We start from the raw sequence: 18541 nt of genomic DNA on the forward strand, positions 1-18541 counted from the left end.
AAAAAATCCCCAGACGCATTTTGAATGTTCCCTTTTTACCAAAGTGTCATCCATTCATTGTGATTCCAATGCCATCTAGTTGAACCTGCATGTAGAAAAAGTGACATTTAATGAAAAGTACTGTAGATACCAGCCTTTATTCTAGTAGTCTACATTTATCTTGTACAGCCTTTCTTCTATGTTCCCTTTGATCGATCCTTCCAATATGTATTGCAAGAATACCTAGTACTTCAGGTCTAGATGGCATAAGATCTGCTACTTTCACATGTAAGAGAGAAACCATAGGATGTTACTCATTGACCCCTCAGACTTTTATAGCTTAGTTCCATACTGCCACGCACTATCAGGTCTTTAGACTAGAACTCATCTCTTGTTGTGACTGTAGTGTGCCAGGAACGAGCTCCAATTAGGTTCCTTTGAACATGGCTCTCCACTCCATAAGATCTCATTTCTATATAACCTTGGTTTCCTTTCCATCATGATTCCACTTCTATGTTCTTTCACAAAACTAATGAAAAACCCAAATTTAACTTGGTTGTTTGCTTGCTAAATATGTCTCTTCATTCTCAGAAACATGAAGAACAAAAAAACAAAACAAACCAGATGGTGGCACACAGCTGATTCCATGGTTTTAATTTCCCAGATATTTAAATTCCTGGTGGATGACAGTTAAAAGATCAGATCCTCTAGGTCATCAATGCACTGTCTCATATATTTAACTCACAAAACTTTACAACCAATTTTAGTGAACCCAAGTCTTTATGCATCTCATATAAAAGTTTTAAGTTATAAAAGGAAACATTAAATGCAAATTTGAATTGCTCATGGGAGTTTAGTTCCATGGATCCACTTAACAAAATTCCACCCCGTAATCTCACATGCAGTTTTCAAACTTGCTTTGTGTTTCATATACTTTATGTATTATATGGAACGTAAAGCTTTTAAAATACCAGATTCTTTTCCCCATGCTGCCTAACATTGAGAGAGAGCTTTGAGGTCAGATACTTTCAGCAGCACACTGTGAGCCTGGAGCAACTGAGTTCTAATCCCAGTGCTGATTCTCTTTTGTGATCTTGAGCAATTCACTTAACTTCCCTTCCACAATTCTTCGATCTGCAAAGCTGTGAGAACACTGTTCAAGTAGCATGCAGCACAGGTACACTGTGAGGCTAGGTAATGTTTTACAAGCATTTTAAAAATTAAATGAGACAAGAATTTAAGTCTCGCTCATTCTTAAAAAGACAGATTCCATGTTTGAAGCATAGCAGTGATTGCTGTCTTGTCCACAGGAGACCTGGCATAAAGTTAAAAAACAAATCACAACTAAGAGGACCAAGTAATTTAAGCCACAAATCATGGGTCACAGTGTTGACCACTCTAGTCTTTAGACATGCCATACAGTTATCTAAGGGTTGAAATTAATGCATAAACTCCAGTGGGTCAAACAACATGCTGAACAAGAACATTGGTTGCATTGAAGCTCCTCATTTAATTTGAAAGTAAATTGCCCACAGTACTCTCTATCCAACAACTGAGTAATTGTGATGTCCTGTTCTAGGAAATGCATTAACATATGTCATAAGTAATAGTCCATGCAATCATCATCTCATATCTCCTTGGAAGTAGCATCATGTGAATGACTAATGAGATTGATTTACATTGCTCTCTCTATAATGTAACTAATTTCTAAGTTAGAGAGGCAAATGCACTAGCTCAGAGGTACCATAGGGTGCCACACAATGTTAGCATTTTTAGGTGTGCAAAGGCATACCCAAAGAGTTCAAATTGTAACCCATACTGTAGAAGACATGCTGAACTTTTATTATCTTTATGAGTTCTTTGCAACATAGAAATTGAACTATTATTTTTCCTAAGTCAAAAAAGGAGTTGACCAACCTGACGGTGGGTGGTTGGACCCAGAAAGGTGCTGCGCGAACAGGCCGGGGATGGAAGGGTTACGGGACCTTGTTTCTCCTCTTATCTCTCTTCCCGTTGACAGAAAAACAATTAAGGAGGCGGTGTAACAAATAAATACTTTACTCACACTTTCGTACAGGTGGTTTCCTTTACAACAGTTTCAAGATTAAACTCGCTGGTGACTCGAGAGATCTAAACACGTTTGAATGATATACTCGGTCGTGATGGGGGCGTCCGGGGGGAAGGGATTTTGTGGACGCAGGATCCTGGAAAGGGTGATCAGGCCTCTCCAAACTGATGCATGGATCCCCTTGTGCTTGTGTTCTGCCCCTTTTTATAAGCTACAGCGCCAATCAAAATGTGTCCCATGTATCTGCTGACTTTCAGGAGGCTGTGACTGCCGGCCGTGCAGTCACGCCCCTCATGTAACCCCTGATTTGCTGAGGCTATTTGATCACGCATTCATCGTGACTCCCTCACACTCCGAGCATAGTTCACCCTCGTGTTTTACATTTGACTGGCGCTTGGTCATTCTCCATTTAGACGTGCCCCCTTGACCAAATGCCAGATTAGATACCTTCGAGTTCTACAACAGCTGTTTGTGATACACGAAGGTTGAAAGTGTCATTAATCGTCGCTTAAGTATGTTTAAGATACAACATCCAACACAAACACAAAGTAAAATACCAACTAAGGGTATTAATAATGTTAAAAGTGGAGTGATTATGCGCATGGCTAATGATGAAAGGTTCCAACTGAAACTTGAAAATAGGTTTTCGAGCCAGCCATTACTGATACCTGCCATGGCATTAGCACCTTTGGCTGCCTTCCGGACTGCCAGGGAGGAATAGCTAATGAGGCAGAATGTACCAAATTTGAAGGTAACTGCGGCTATTCAGCAGTTCTGTTGTGACAGGGGCACTCAACTCATTTGGTTATGACAGGAGTAAAAACTAAGCTGCATTTTCCAAAATGAGCCTAACAAGGGGCATTTTATTTCTAAACAAGGAGTGCCTTGGGTCTAGAAAGGTCTAGAAAGGTTGAGAATCACTGAACTCACAACAACTGGATGTCAGCTGTCAAAACAAATATTATTATTATGGCATTATTTAATAATTAATATGGCATTATTTAATAATATAAATCAATTACAATTATTACTTAAAAGAAATTCAGGTCATCTAGGCCGCATATGTAGTGAAATAGACTAATTAAGGGCCAGTAACTTGGGGTTAGAGGATGGTTCACTCTGAATTAACAATTACAACCCTAGATATCCATTCTGCATCTGCCAACAGATCAACCAAACATGACAGTGATACCTGTCCACCATATTATAGACTGAGACTGACTTTGTTAATATTAATCACGTGTATGGTTCAGTGCTTGTATTTCAAATTAATCAGGTAAAACAACACGCCCCAAAGAGGGAGTATGTTCTGGTTAAAAATATGCAGCAAAGAATTTCCTGATCTCTGCTTTTGCCATTCTGCTGTAATATAGGGGGATATTGGAGGAATAAGAGTTAGAGTTAGGAGGTGACATAATAGGTACTTCCTTTCATACCTGTCCTTGATGGGCATACAATACCATTAAGAACAGTACATGAGTAGCTTTTATTTTTAAATTGCTTCAGGATACAGCTAGGACCCAGTGATAACCCATGTTTGACATTGAAGAGAATCTTGACCGTTGGGTTTATATATACACATACATGTGTTTATTATTCTTTTTCAATCTCTCAACAGGGTAGAAAACTATCATCAAATCCAGCGAATGTCAGGGGTTCATTTTTACCTTCCAAAATATTTTCCATTTACAGGGATATCTCAGGGAATCACTGGACCCAACATTTGTATTCCAGCCTATATAACAATTATAGAGTAGTCAATGAGGGTACCTGTCTACTAATGAGGCAGATTTTGTTGCCTTCCCATGGCACTATGCAATATACAGGTTTAAGATTTCTGATACTTGGTTTACTGTTCAGTTTACAATGGCCAGAGTGTATTGTCAAGCAGATATTTTACTGTCAGCTTTGAATGTGTCAACCTGAAGCATTATTTTAGGTTCTCTAATGGTGAATTAGTTTAATCCCCATCCATTTCTAAAACTCTTTTGAATTTCAACTTCACACTTTTTAAGATAGTCTCCTGAAAGTGAACATAAAATGGATTGAGAGTTTGGGCTGATAACATCTGACGCTGCTGCTATAAATCTCTTCTGTTCTTTTCCAGGTGGCTTCCAAAATTAACTAGTCATCCTAAATGTTTAGCGAAATTGTCGGCTGATTTAATAGGCACATTAAACCCCCATTTATAAATTACAGAGATATTGTTAGAACTGTAGTTCTATAATAAGCAATGTAACCACCAGTACACCTGTCACTGTGTTGTCCCCTGTTATCTTGGCTGGAAGAAAGAGATATGAAAGCTGCAATTCCAATTACAAAATAGTCTTACAAGGTAGAGGGAAAAGCTCTGGACAAATGATACACATACCAGCTTTAATATAAGGTAATTCTAAACAAGAATCATTTCAAAATATATGGCTTTAGCTTGGTGTTAAGGAATCAGTACAGATAAAGTAAAAAATGTATTTTGGAAACTACTTATGAGCTTACCTGGTCATGTAATATACAATGATTTGAACATTTTATAAATTTCCATAAGTTCATCTTGTTTAATCAAGGTGGAATCCCTGTGTGTATGGTGGGAGTAGCTATGCATTTAGGATATTAATTATTCTGATCTTGTCAGTTTAATAGCACCTTCCCCCTCAGCATGCAGGCAGAATTTCTCCCATCCCAGGATCTCATTCTAAACCCTGCCTGAAAATTTAACAACGACAACAAAATATTTACTTTCAAAGCTAATAGACTGGTTAAAATATAGTAGGGCTTACTTTCTCCCAGTTGCTAAAAGCTCACTCTATGTTCCTTTTCTGGTAGAAAAAATATTTTTGTTCTCCTAACCCTCCCCACTGGGTACATATTCTTCCATCTTGTATTTTTTATTGCTGTACATGCTACACACCTTGCTTGAGAAGTATTCCATTCACTCTCCCTGTGGGTTGTGATCCATGTTTGAAGCCATAAATTTCTTACAGCTGGAACCAGAAAAACCTAGTGATACACCTAAGTAGTACCTGTTAGATGTATTAGGCACATGGAGAAGCACAACCTGGATTCCATTGTTAGAAACCATATGTCTTCATGTTGCAGAAAAGGTTTCATGTCATATACTTGTGGGTTCCCCCTATTCTGGGTATTCATTTTATCCCACTGTTTGACAGGTCAAAAATTACCTGTAGATTAAATATAAATTATATACACTAAACTTCTAGATCACTCACAGTCATTCACATTCACAGAATAATATACAGTTATAACCTCTTAGTACTTTAAGAACATCAAGCAAAGAAGTAAGCACCAAGAAGTAATGTGTTGACTAATCTCAGTTGGCTTGTCTGAAACAAATACTTAATATAGATGGAACTCTGCCTCATAGAAGGAAGTGGTAATAAGCATCAAATAGAAAGTTAAACAGTTTCTGTAGCTGATCAGCTGGAACAATTTTGTCTTGGTAACAGACCTGTGCCTCTTGCTTTAATGTTAAAGAGGCATTTTTATACATTACAAATTATTTTGTATTCCACCAGCCAGATCCTTCATATTTCATTTTATTGTGTAGCTAGAAGTGGCACACCAGAGGCACATTTTCTTAAAGCACACACTAAGTACCCTAGATGCACTGATATCAATTTTCTTAAAGTGAAACAATATCCATACCTACATATGTGAGAAAGGGCTCCTCTTTGCTGTAATCTGAGCCAGTTAAGCAGGGCAGGGAAGCAAATTAAAGCACAGTATTAGTTATTCTGTGATGTAATACACTCACTCTTGGGCTAAGTACAGACATTCAAAAAGCTTGAGATGGAATCGATCAAAGTTACATGGTTTCCTCTAAGTGGTGTAGGTTAGACTGGTAACAAACAGGGCACACATTCACCCTTTATTTTGGGGGAGAGTGGGGCATGCAGGCTGCCTACACTGCTGAGGCCAGTAGGATGGGGAACTCCCGCACACTTCCCAACATGCCTCACAGACTACCTGGGCTGCTGGAGACTGCTGAGTGTGGCCAAGCACCAGAGGCACCCCTGATTGGCTTCCAGGCATGGGTGAGAACATCCCCCTCCCCATGATGTATCATCTGCCAGCCAAAAACATCTGTCAGCTGCAGGCAGACAGCTGGGGCTCGGGTGGAGGGGAAAGGGAGGCATCCGAGTCCCTGCATGAACCCCAGCATGAAGCACTCCATGACGTACACACAGACCTGACACTAAACCTAGGAGAACACCCACAAGCAGGTGAAGCACCACAGAGCTGCCCATGCCCAACAGCCCAGCTGGGCTTCATGGTGCTGTGCCTGCTCACAGGGGTTCTTCTGGACTCATCATAGTCAAGTCTCTGTGCACATTGTGGGGTGTTTCATGACGGGGTTTGTGCAGGGACACCTCCCTTTCCCTTTGCACTGCATGCCTGCCTGCCACTGACAGCTGGCCAGAGGCAGGAAAGGGGGCTGCAGAAAGGGTCTGCGCTAGAAAGGGATCTGCATTAACTTGGCTTTGTGATTGCTTAGGGAGTGGGGCCTTCTGGGCACTCAGACTGAGGAGCCGAGTATGAGGCGAGTGCCAGCACACTTCCCTGCAAGGAAGGAAGGCACTAGCAGGGGGCCATAAAGGAGTGTGGGATGCTGGCAATGACGTAACATGAATTGCTAGGGGATCTGGCACAGAAGTTCAAGTCACCAGTCTAACCTAAATCAATTAAGTTTGAGTGCAATTAAGTTTGATCCAGGCCTATTTTAGACCAGGCTATTTTAAATTATTTCAATGAGCTTTAGTTAAAGCTGCCATTTTTCAGTACCAGAAGGCTGATACATGTGATGCTCTGGGTGCTTTAATTAAAAAAGCTCTCAGAGCCACTTTAATTAAAGTGCCTCCCACTTCTGGAGCATATGCATAAATGCCCAATGTGTGCCAGACTTCTGTTCTGTTACAGGTATAGGCCAGTTTCTGATCACTTATACTGGTAAAAGTGAAATGTCTGTATCTGGCTATAATGAATATTCCTCCTTAGTCATAAAGATTCCTTTGGTTTGACAAGTAAAGAAACCCAAATGGTTTCTTCTCTAGATAAATACTAAACATATAATCTGGTTGTATTTTTGACAATCTAGAAGCAGGCTTAAATCCTTTGTAAAGCAGGCTAGGGAAGCAACATAATGGGATGCAACATAAAGGCCCATGAGCCACAATAGCTATATGAGGTATCTGTACATGGTACGCCAGAGATCACCATTCCCTTACCTATGACATATTTAGTATTAGCATTCCCTGTGCCACAGAAAATGGGAAGTCAGTCATTGCATATGAAACTTATTTAATTCCTCTGCCCTATACAGAAGCTAGAGTTACGTGGGAAAAAAATGTAATTCTAAGCTACTGAACACCACAATTCAAAGACAAAATGTTATCCTCTAATTTTCCTCTTTTTTGGGATAATTACACAGGACTACCACTTTGTGTTTTTAAACTCAGAATGTATATCTAACATTTCAAATCTTAATAGATATGTGCGTTAGTGTCTTGAACAAATTTCTAAAACTGTAGTATTTGAGTGCATTCCACCTAAATTAGATTGGCAAATTATTTGGCAGATTTTATGGTGCCTTCTGATTTATTCCTTTCCCTAGTTATGAGGACTTTACTTAGAAAGATTTAGGCATGAGGGGGGAGGGAGAAGTGGGAGGGAATGTGAGGACATGAGGTTGCCATAATTGTCAGTCTGATTACATTTTGAATGAACTACACCTTCCCTGAATAGACAGACAGCATTTAAATTCACAACAAAAATGAGGAAAATGTCTGTGATGTTGAAGTAAGGACAGAAGTATGATGCTACATCTCTATAGAAAGCAGCCTCTAGTGCTTGTTCACTAGCAGTTTTGGGTGCTTTAACAACAACAACAACAAATCAATCACTGGCCTCTAATTTTCAGGGGCCAATAAAGGCCAACTAAGACTGAGGCATAATATATAGTAAGGAAAAAAAGGGAAACCAGTAGAACATCCAAAGCTGAATTTTCAAAGCATCACAGATTTTTGATAGATTCTACTTAAAATTCGATGGAACCACATACATGTCTATGTCAGGACCATAGGTCCAAAGTCCTAATGATCCACTGAGCTAGTAAAGTTAAAGCACAACGGCCTAGTGACGTGGCTAGCATCACATCAGCTGCCTTTGACCTCCAAAGCCTGAATACCCCACTTATAGCTGGGTTGATTGCAGGCCGCATTCTGCATGAGTCCACCTCAGTGCACTACCTGGTTCTGGAGCCAGAGGGAGATATAACTTAACTAAGGCTGCCATGCCAGTTTCACCCTTAGGTAAATATAATAATTTGCTCCACTGTAGTTCTAGTTGCATTCCCATAATCTAACCTTCTAAAGCCTCCACTACCCCACCATACAACTGCCTGACAACTTATTCATGAATCACAAAAACAATGGTTGGTATGATAGAGACAGACAGACACTGCATACACATGTGAATCCACAGTATAGGAACTTCATTGTACGTTTGTTTGAATTATGTAATATGGAGACACTTGTCAACTTGCCATTTTAGGTCTGCAGGGAAGCAGTATCAGTGATCAAAAAGCAAAGCAACTGGTATTGAAATACGACTTGAAATACAACTTGTTTTTAAAAGACAAAAATCAGGTGTCCGTGCTTGCCAAAAGCCAAACTGGAGTAACTATACCAATTCACAGAAATGACTGTTTTCATCCTGAGTCTAAGATATGTGTATTCATATCTAACTTCTAAAATTGTCCCAACATCCAGGACCAAAATAAAAAAAAAAATTGTACCCTTACAGCTCCTATTACAGTATGTTTTAAATGTTTAGTTATCATATAGTAAAATGTTTTCTGAATTCTTCAGGTTTTTTTTAACCACAAAATGATGGATAAGAAAAATCAGTTAAAATGTAATCAGTGTCATAGAACAAACTCCATACATTTTGAAGATAATCAATGTTGATAACTCAGGGTTTTATTAGTAACCAAGTCTGCTAAACACATAGGTTCTAATCTTCAGTTGGGATAAATGGACATAACTCCAGAGGAAAACAATGGATCTTTTGCCCATCTACCAAGTGATTGACTTACAGCTACTGATACATTCAGTTTGGGCCCTGACACAATGCTCAAGATAGAATAAGTTAAAACCTCTAATATTTTCCTTGTTTCTGTCATGACTTGTAAGAAATACCAGAGTATGGGTCATATTCTTTTTTAATTGCTGTAAAAATGAAGGACTTTCTAGATGTGCCTCTCATTTAAACCAGTGTTAAATGCAATGCTGTTCCATTTATATTATTTGCAAACCACCAAATACAGAAGATACAGCACAAGAAGAGTCAGGTTGATTCATGTGTGGGAGGCAATAGGGGCACACACGCGTATTTATAGTAGATATTATTTGTCTTGTCACTTTAGTAGTTATATTAATAGAGAGATAGAAAACAATTACCTTTCCCACATACTGAGGTTCGGAGCCCATGTATTCTTCCAGCACAAAAAACTGATTCCATACCCAGCCTCGTTTGACCCGCTGGGCGGATGACCTCCTCCCTGGCATTGTGACAACATTTTCTCTTGGCTCGGCTTCTAAAGTCTGCTGTGGTTGTGGTTGCAGTGGCGTTAGGAGACCTCCATCAAACAGGACCCAAAGAAGAAGGGATAAGCAGTTCCTTGTAAGCATTGGCAAAGGCTTCCCTACTGCAAGTAATAAAAACTCCAGCACTTAATGCTGAGCCGTAGAATCCAGGTTTGAGGTGTCTGTGGCCTCCACCACTTAGCTTCTGATTTTATTGCGTAAATGCTAATGCAGACATTAATCCTTCTGACGACAAGGTTTTTGCCGCATTAAATTCCATCTAAAGGGACCTATAAAAGAGATTTACATGGCAACATCAAATTACGTAAAATTACATTGAAGTGTTCATCTAAATTCTCACACCTAGTTAGTTCCTTGAGACAGAGAGAGAAGCTCAAGAACCAGAGCTTTAAAAACAATTAGTACTGTGGTTGCAGCATCGAGCTGCTATAGACTACTGCAAAGCTACCATAAGAATGGTTCATTCTGACTCTACTTAGCATTACTTTTGTGTCAGTTTGAAGACAAGTATGCAGCCTCTCCTTAATGGCCCAATTATCAAATACACCTGTCACATCTCAGTGATTTCAAGTTATTTACTTCTGATTCGCATAGAAAATACTGAGGGATAGTGGAGCAATAGGTGTGATGCTTTACTTTTTATCTCTGCTACAAAATGTGAGCTTGCAAAATGTAAGCCTGCTTCCTCCAGTTTTAGATGCACTGATATCACTTGTCTTAAAGTGAAACAATAGCCATACCCACATGTGTGAGAAAGGGTTCCTCTTTGTTGTAATTTGAGCCAGTTAAGGGGGGTGGGGAACAAATTAAAGCACAGTTGTATCTATTCTCTGATGTAATAAACTCAACTCTTGGGCTAAGTGTAGACATTCAAAAAGCCTGAGATGGAATTGATATAAGTTACATGGTTTCCTGTAAGTGGTGTAGGTTAGACTGGAAGCAAACAGGACACACATCCACCCTTTGTTATGGTGGGGAGAAGGGCATGCAGGTTGCCTGCACTGCCTGAGGCCAGTAGGATGGGGAACTCCTACATGCCTCCCACCAAACCCCACAGGCTCCCCAGGCTGCTGGAGACTGCTGAGTACAGATGTTCAAAAAGCCTGGAACTGTTCACAGCCTGCTTGGGACTGAATCTTACTCTTAGAGATGAACATGTACAAGTTGCACAAAAATAAAACATGGAAAAGTGGGAAATGGTGCCAATGTAGGAACCAATATTTAGAGAATAAAATAAAGTAAAAAAAACAACAAACATTGGTTCAAAAATGCATGTCCCGATTGGCAAACTCTTCTCAGGACAGGCTTAATGTTAAATAATAGGGATGATGGTGGTTTGGATTGGGTAATCTTAGGACTATCATAAAAAAAAAAAAAGATTTATACAGGTATGTGGGGAAACACAGCAAAATAGCAGTCAAAGGGGAAAACCAGAATGCAATACAGAAAGCAGTAATACAAGACAATGATACTCATTAACACTGAAATGTACCAGATTTAAAGATTAAAAAATAAATCAGCACTAACCAACTATGTGATTGAGAGAAAACTAGAGTTTCTTATGGCCCACTCATGGTGTGCAGAGCCAAATTTAAGGGTATTTTGTGATGGCTCCACCCCTTGGCACTGATTGGCAGAAATGCCCCATCCTTCAGCAATGATTGACGGAGAAGCCCCAGGACTGAGGAGGGATGAGGGCAAAGCTGCTATCTTGATTGCTGGGTGTCCTGCATCCTGCCCTGCCCTTCAGTGCTGATTGGTGGAGAGGCACCGGTAGGGGAAAAAGGGATGAGGGGCCAGCCACCATCTTGTATGCTACCCTTCACGCTGCCATGCCAGCTGGCACCTTCCCCTCCTGGCAGTGAAGACTGTTGGCTCCCACTGGGGAGTCAGCATTTTATTTTTTATTAAGTTTTTTTTCTGTTCATTTCACAGATTTCTTGGACGATCCTGAATGTTGCGGTTTTTGCGAAAGCTGCAAGGCCACGAATTAAGTAGGTTCCTGGTCATTATATTAAAAACATTATTCTGTGAACCTAGCACAGATTACTTAATACAATGACCGATAGGGAGAAAAAAAATGTGGTGTTTCCCAGCCACAGTGTAATTACTGAGGTGTTTTTGTTCTTATGAATTTCCATGACTCATTGACAGTAGTTAATATTTTCATCATGCTAAAAGTATGTAACAGATTTTTTTTCTATATTATAGAAATAGGGAACTATTTCAATCAAATGTGGCCTTAAAACCCATCACTTGATGTATTCAGTTTTCATTAATATTCAAATAATTGAAGTTTGCTTGAACCCAAGCACAACAAAACTGAATTTTAAGATTGCAAGCCTGAGTATTCACAAGCTCTATGTTCATCCACCTATGACAATAAAGCTAGCTAGGCCCAGGCAAATGTCAGCACTGGTCTCTTGGATTTTCATGGGGCCCAATATGTCTGTTTGACAAATACAGTTGTCCGGCTTCTGCTGCTCTTCACTAAGTACCAATAACCATGATTTTACATGGGACACTGTTCATTTGCACGGCAGGGGATAGGAGTTGTTTTATAAATAACATAGCTGCATAAAACAGCTTGCATCAAGAATGCCACCAAACTGGGACCCTGATGGAGACCTACTGGACAACAAAGCATCTCTCATTAAGATCTAGATTCTGTGGCTGAAATTCTGTTTCACACTTAGTCAAGCAGAGTCTCTACTGCTTCCAGGCAGGTGCATTTTACATCTTAAAAAACAAAATACAATTTATATCACCATAAAATTTACCACTTTGTTAGGGTCATATTGTGCCATTGATTTTTTTCAGCAGAAGTCTTCATTGATTTCTGTGGAGACTTCTGCATAAAAAATAATAATAATAAAAAAAATCAATGCTGCAATATGGCCCTTAGTAAAGAAGATATGGCAAGCTGCTTTACTGGATATATATTTTCATGTTAAAGCATTGTCAAAGGATATATTTGCCTTGTGAATAATGTTATTATCAGCAGTAATCATTCTCTTAGTCTCAAGAATACACATTTGGGTGTTAAGGGAAATCTTACAAGTTCTTGGAAAGAAGAATGTTAGAAAAAAATCTGTCTCTACAAGTATTTCTATTTCAAAGATGAAATGCATGCTTTCGTTCTTGTCATAAGGATTACATTTGGTTTTCTATTTCTCCTCTCCTCTCTTTAACTGCACTCATTTCAAAATCTGAAGAGCAAACAAAGGGACATGCAAAGATCCAAATAAAGGAAGAGATTAAAGTGTGGTGATGACGACTTCAGTAAAAGTGACTGTTTGATCCTTATTTTCAGAAAGGATTAAAGTTAGCTATTTGCTGTAGGGAAATAAAGGACACAAATAAAGGAAATAAGGGACACAGATCTGCCCCATGCATTTGGTTTTAATAAAGGATCCTGCCCCTCCCCGGATGAATGCAAGCCTTTTATTGACAACTGAAGATCCATAGGTAGCTAAATAAAATAGTGCTCATACAAACAGAATTGGCTGAATCCATTAACAGAAGATGTGAGAGAGGACCCTTTAATGCTATATGCCCACATATGCTCAGTCCTGGTACACATGAAGTACATTTCTGTTAACAGCTTTATTTATTTAACAGTTCAGATGACTTAATGCATATACAGTACACAGCCTTCCATTCAAATTGTATTAATCAATAATTCAGTTCCTGAGCTGCCAGCTTCATATGCCTTCCCTGCTCAGCAGTTGCTGACTCTCTGGCTAGTATATATGGCAAAATCTCAACCGCTATGGATCATCTGCACAGAAATCTAGGCATCCTCCAATTGCTCAGCCACAGATTAGAGACAAAAATAAATAGCAATACAAAAAGCTCCAGGACAACCCTTATGGCTCTACAGTCCTAAAAATCATTCTGTTTTCAATTTAACAGCTACACCACAGCTCTTTACTGGGGAGACTGCTCAGTACATTACGGTTCTCCCGGAAGACCTCAGCCTCCGGCCACATCTGTCAGCCAGGGAGCTCTTAAAGTGCAATGAGATTGAAGGACTGCAATGAAAGGGGAACAATTCCCCTATGGCTGGAAGGCTGGTATCCAAGTACAGCACTTTATCACTTTAACCCCTTCTCTGGGGGTCTCTGGGCCTGCTTTTTAAAAATCTAAACACCAGAGAAATGTGGCGGCATTAATTTGAAGTGATGGTGAAGTTAACACTCACCTCTTACCTAAAAGATCCATACTGCTCCTGTGTGTGTGCGCGTGCGTGTGTGCGCGCATGCGTGCTGGCTGGGGAGGGGTGTTGTAGGACTGCAGAGCAGCCTCTTCATCAGCTGCAGCAGAATTCACCAAGTGAAAACACTGATGGTGGGAAGACCAAAACTCTTAAATCTTTAAACCACAACTCTCCAGCAGCCAAGCTTCCCATTTCCCTGCATCAGGCTTCTGTCAGATAAAAATACTTAAGCAATGGGAGATTGGGAACCAGGGGAAAGAATTTAAACAAAAATACATCATTATTTTCTGCCAGAACTGAGGGAAACCTGGAAAAAAGGGCCAACATTCAGTATATTTAGTAACACATCTGGCCAATGCTAGCTTCCGAATTGTTGTACATTTTCTTCTCTCTCTCTATTTATTTTTTATTGGATTGTGCTTTTGTTTTTATCTCTGTACTGATTTTCAAGCCCAGATGCCAATTTGGGTGCCTGAAGCTTATATTTGGCTTCTTTACATTGGTGTCTATTCCGTTAGGTATTTAAGACTGGTATCCATGTGTCTCTGTGCCCAGATGAATATCTCTGGAAGAGGGAAAGGGGGAAGTAGGCAATCAACTGCAGTTAATTTTTAAACTTAACGCTAAAGTACTTTGGCCTAAACTCTCTTTAAAAGCCTGGTAGTAGTTAGCTGTCCTTCCTGATGCAGATTAAAATGTTCTCTCCTACATATCCTTCTGGTACAGTAGATGTAAGTGTGGAAGTTATATGTCTAATCTTATACCCTCCATGGTCTTCAGTATGCCTACGTATTGCTTTATCCTGCAAAAGAAGCTATGGACAGAGACCCTTGCAGAAGATGAGAATCTCAAAGATGCGCATGGGACCTTGCCCATACTAGGACTGAAGCTCTATATTTCTTCCATTTGTTCAATTTCCCTGTTTGAAAGTCAGTATCTTGGAAATATCTATTAAGAATGTCCTCACCTGACTGCAATGGGGGATATCCCAATGAGACAATGACATATAAGAACATTTGTTCTTGTTTACAGAACCAAAAATTGCAGCTTCAATAGTTCCTGGCATACAGTTGAACAATTAAACATCTATTAAATATGGCAAATGCTATTCTCACACTAGAACTACATTAACATAATAACCAACAGAACAGAGAGAACCATGGTGGCCTTAGAATGGAAGGTCTTGTGCACTGTTGCTGAGCCCTTATTCCAGAATAGCAGATGAGAATCATTTCACTAAGCCCAGCAGTGGCTACCATTTCTTCCAGAAAAGACAATTATATGTCCTTTGTGAGCATTAATACATGCTTAACAAGCAGATCTGTTGAGATCTTTGAGGAAGAAATCCTGAATAAGCACGGATGTATAAAAAATAACTGGCTGGGGAAGACAGCAGATGAGCTACTGTTGCTTGTAGACTAGAAATAAACACTGAAGTTCCATGGAGCACTCAAAACTGTCTTCATATCCAGCGAGGCTGATAATTGCACCTCTGTGAATGGAAGTGAATTGCTTACTGACAAAGTATCCATTACGTTCTGATGATGGGAACATTTCACCAGCCACCTTAATCATAAATCTGTCATCAGAGAGAATGCTTTTGCTTATGTGAAACAACAGCTAATACAGGACAACCTTCTTCATACTCACAAAGAGGTTTGAAAACTCTTGGCAGTAGTGAAAAATGGTAGATCTGTGCCAGATGGAAATCTTCTAAGATCTCTAAATGGGAATGTACTGTAATGGTTGACCATCTAAACTCATTTGTCTGCAATATCTGGAAACAAGAAATAGTACCATAATAGCTAAAAGGTGCCTATGCTGTCACTATCTATTAAAATGGACTTTGAAAATATTTGAGAGAAAGGATAATCTTGTGGCTAAAAGAATTTAGCTGGAATGCAGAAAGCGTGACCTCAACTCCTGCCTCTTTACTGTGCAACTTTGAGTGACTTGTACAGAGTCTCTCAAAACTTATTTAGACACACGTCAGAAACACCCATACCTTCCTGGATCCCCTTTTTGATTTTGTTGGAGCTTCATTTTGCTATTTGTAAACACTAGGATGACATCACATACCTTTTACCACCATTTTCTCTGCCTCCATCATGTACATTAGTGTCTTAAGGGCTGGAATTGTGCCTTACTCTGTCTTTATACAAAATTAGGTCCCAATTTTTTTGAAAGATTAGCGAATATCCTACCTGCTAGTAAGAAGTCATTTTGTCCCTACCCCCTCAGCCTACTGCTCACTGAATACTGAAATAGTCCAGGCCAAATGAGCCACTTCCAACAGAAGAGATGAAGAGAAATCTATTTTAGCACACCCTCTTGTCTGGTAGCTAAGACACGCATCAGGGATTTTTTACAACATTGTTCAAATTCATTCTCTGACTTTTCCAAAGCAAGGATTTGAACCAAGATGCTGTACCTTGTTCCTGAGCATCCAGAGTACTAGGCAATGTGTTTTTCTTACCTGAATATTCCTCAGTCCCTGCTGCAACAACTATTTTTCTTTGCATCAACTACTCAAACCAAGACAAGTAACAGAGAAAAAAAAATGATTCTCCAGGGGTGCTCGACCCCTGGCCTTTAGACATAGTCCAACCCCCAGTGCTGTGTAATCTCACCTGTGGTGCTCCCCATAGATCTGTGGGAAGCCCAATGGGCTGTGGCCCTACGCACTAGCTCAGATGTGCAGGGCCTGATCCTGACACACAGTGATAGTGCAGGGCTCATGGAGCCTGATCCCAGCTGGTCAAAGGCAATGCAGGACCCCCAGAGCCCAATCCCAGCTGGGTAGAGGCAGCATGTGGCCCCAGGGCTGGATCAGCCAATGGACTGGCTCCATGCCATTCATCTATCCCGCAAGGCCAAACCAGTGAGCACCACTGCTCTAATCTGATTGTTAGGACTTCTACATCGGAAGTAGTGACATCACTTCGGATGGACACTCCAGTGATTGTTAACTTATTATGCAAAGTGAAATAACATCAGCTGGAGGGACTACGCAGAAGTAAAGAGAACTCACTGATCTCCTGGGGCAGGTGGTGTGCGTGTGTCAGGGGTGGGGGGGAAGGAAGAGGGGCACAAGGATATTCTGACAATTGTAGATTAGGATGGGGAGGGTTGTGGGTGAGGGGAAGGGAAGGCTTTGTGGCATCACAATAGGGGGTGTTACTATGCAGGAGCACCTGCGTCACTGTGCTACCCCCAAAACCTCGCTTCAAGGGTCTCCCTCAGGGAGCCTACAGCCAACTGTCCCACTTCCTGGAGAATACCCACAAGTCTAGGGTAACACTGCCACTATCTGGACACTGGTCTCTGGCAGGGTTCTGTGCAGCCTGGGGCACACAGACCCCGTGAACCTAGGGGGTACTTTGCCCATGGTAATATTTTGGGGTGCTTCTTTCAGCCCGAAGCATCCCAAGATAGCATCAGGAAGAACTGAGGGAAAATAAAGAGACAATCTTTGCTGGCCAAACAAGGGGCAGAAGGCCTCTCCCTCTTTCGGTGCCCAACAATGAAGGTTGTAAACCAACACCTTTATTGATCAGATGGGAATGGGGGTTTGGATGAGGAAGTCAGAATACACTTTGAGCAAACAAAAGCAACTTGAGTCTTTACAGAGATTAGATACAGTGACCCTTTTAAGACATGATTTGCTAATATATAATTCCTAACTCCTGGCAGGTTTCCAGGTTTCTGCTTACAGAAATCACCAGGCCACTTCCTGGGGTACGTTGCTTGTCGTTTCATGATGCCCACTGGCAGGAAGAGAGAGCTCCCTGCCTCCCCACAGGAATTTTATCTGGCCAGATCACCTGATTGACCAGCCTGAACCACAAGGACCAGAGAGGGAGAGGGGTCACCTGGGCTGACCAAAATGAGGATCAGGGAGAGGGGGAGGGGCTTACTTTCCCAGGCTATTGCTTTTGTTGCCACTGCTGTAGCAGGTTCACCTCAACTGTGGCAGTAGCAGCCCCATGACTGGGCTTGCTGCAAGCTGATCCTCCTACCCCATGCACTCTTCCCCCTTTCCCATGCATACATATTCCTATGCATACATACTGTGCAGGGGCTGTGCCTGCTCTGGCAAAGCCCCTAAGAAGAGCATCATTCCATTTTCCCCGCTTGCCCTCCAATGTCCAGATACACTACATGGTGCAACACTGCCCTGCCCAGTTTCTGTGGTCAAGCAGAGGCAGCACAGGGCTCATGGGGTGATTCTGGTGTCCCCTCAGTCTGCACGTGGGACCGGTGCCCTGCCCATCCTGTCCTAGTTATGCTACTTGGACTGAGACTCTTACAGGAATATTCAAGATTATGTTTGTTAAATCACCCTCCTGAGAGCTAAGGACTACTTTTTTTTTTCAAACTCCCTTGTGAGGGAACAACCTGGGCCTCCTATATCCTAGGTGAGCTTTTTAATTACTGAACTACTTAAAGAAAAAATGAAATGAATGAAAACATCTCCCTCCTCTTCCTCAGCAACTATTTGGGTTGGCTGCACTGCTTCATTTCCTGTTCTAAATTAGAGCCAAATTCTCATTTTGGTTATGTTAATAGAAATCAAGGGTAACCCTAATGCAAAATAACTTTGGGAAAAAAAAAATGGGTAATCAGATTGAAATATGTAATCCCATCGCATTACTG

At 40.7% G+C, this 18541-nt stretch overlaps 1 protein-coding gene across 3 annotated transcripts in view; it reads right to left on the reverse strand.

Moving 5' to 3' along the window:
• The window catches only part of CDH12 (cadherin 12), a 976881-nt gene that overhangs the window by 235115 nt on the left and 723225 nt on the right, over positions 1–18541 (reverse strand). For 2 of the 3 annotated variants that reach the window (XM_059728628.1, XM_059728629.1), the window contains one exon: positions 9520–9935. In XM_059728628.1, coding sequence (XP_059584611.1) covers positions 9520–9750 — 231 coding nt within the window. In that variant the 5' untranslated portion in view covers positions 9751–9935. Of the gene's footprint in view, positions 1–9519; positions 9936–18541 lie in introns of those variants that run through there. The other variant, XM_019483342.2, reaches the window with a different exon arrangement.

The sequence above is a fragment of the Alligator mississippiensis genome, chromosome 5 (genome assembly GCF_030867095.1).
Source record: "Alligator mississippiensis isolate rAllMis1 chromosome 5, rAllMis1, whole genome shotgun sequence".
NCBI classification, from domain to species: Eukaryota; Metazoa; Chordata; order Crocodylia; family Alligatoridae; genus Alligator; species Alligator mississippiensis.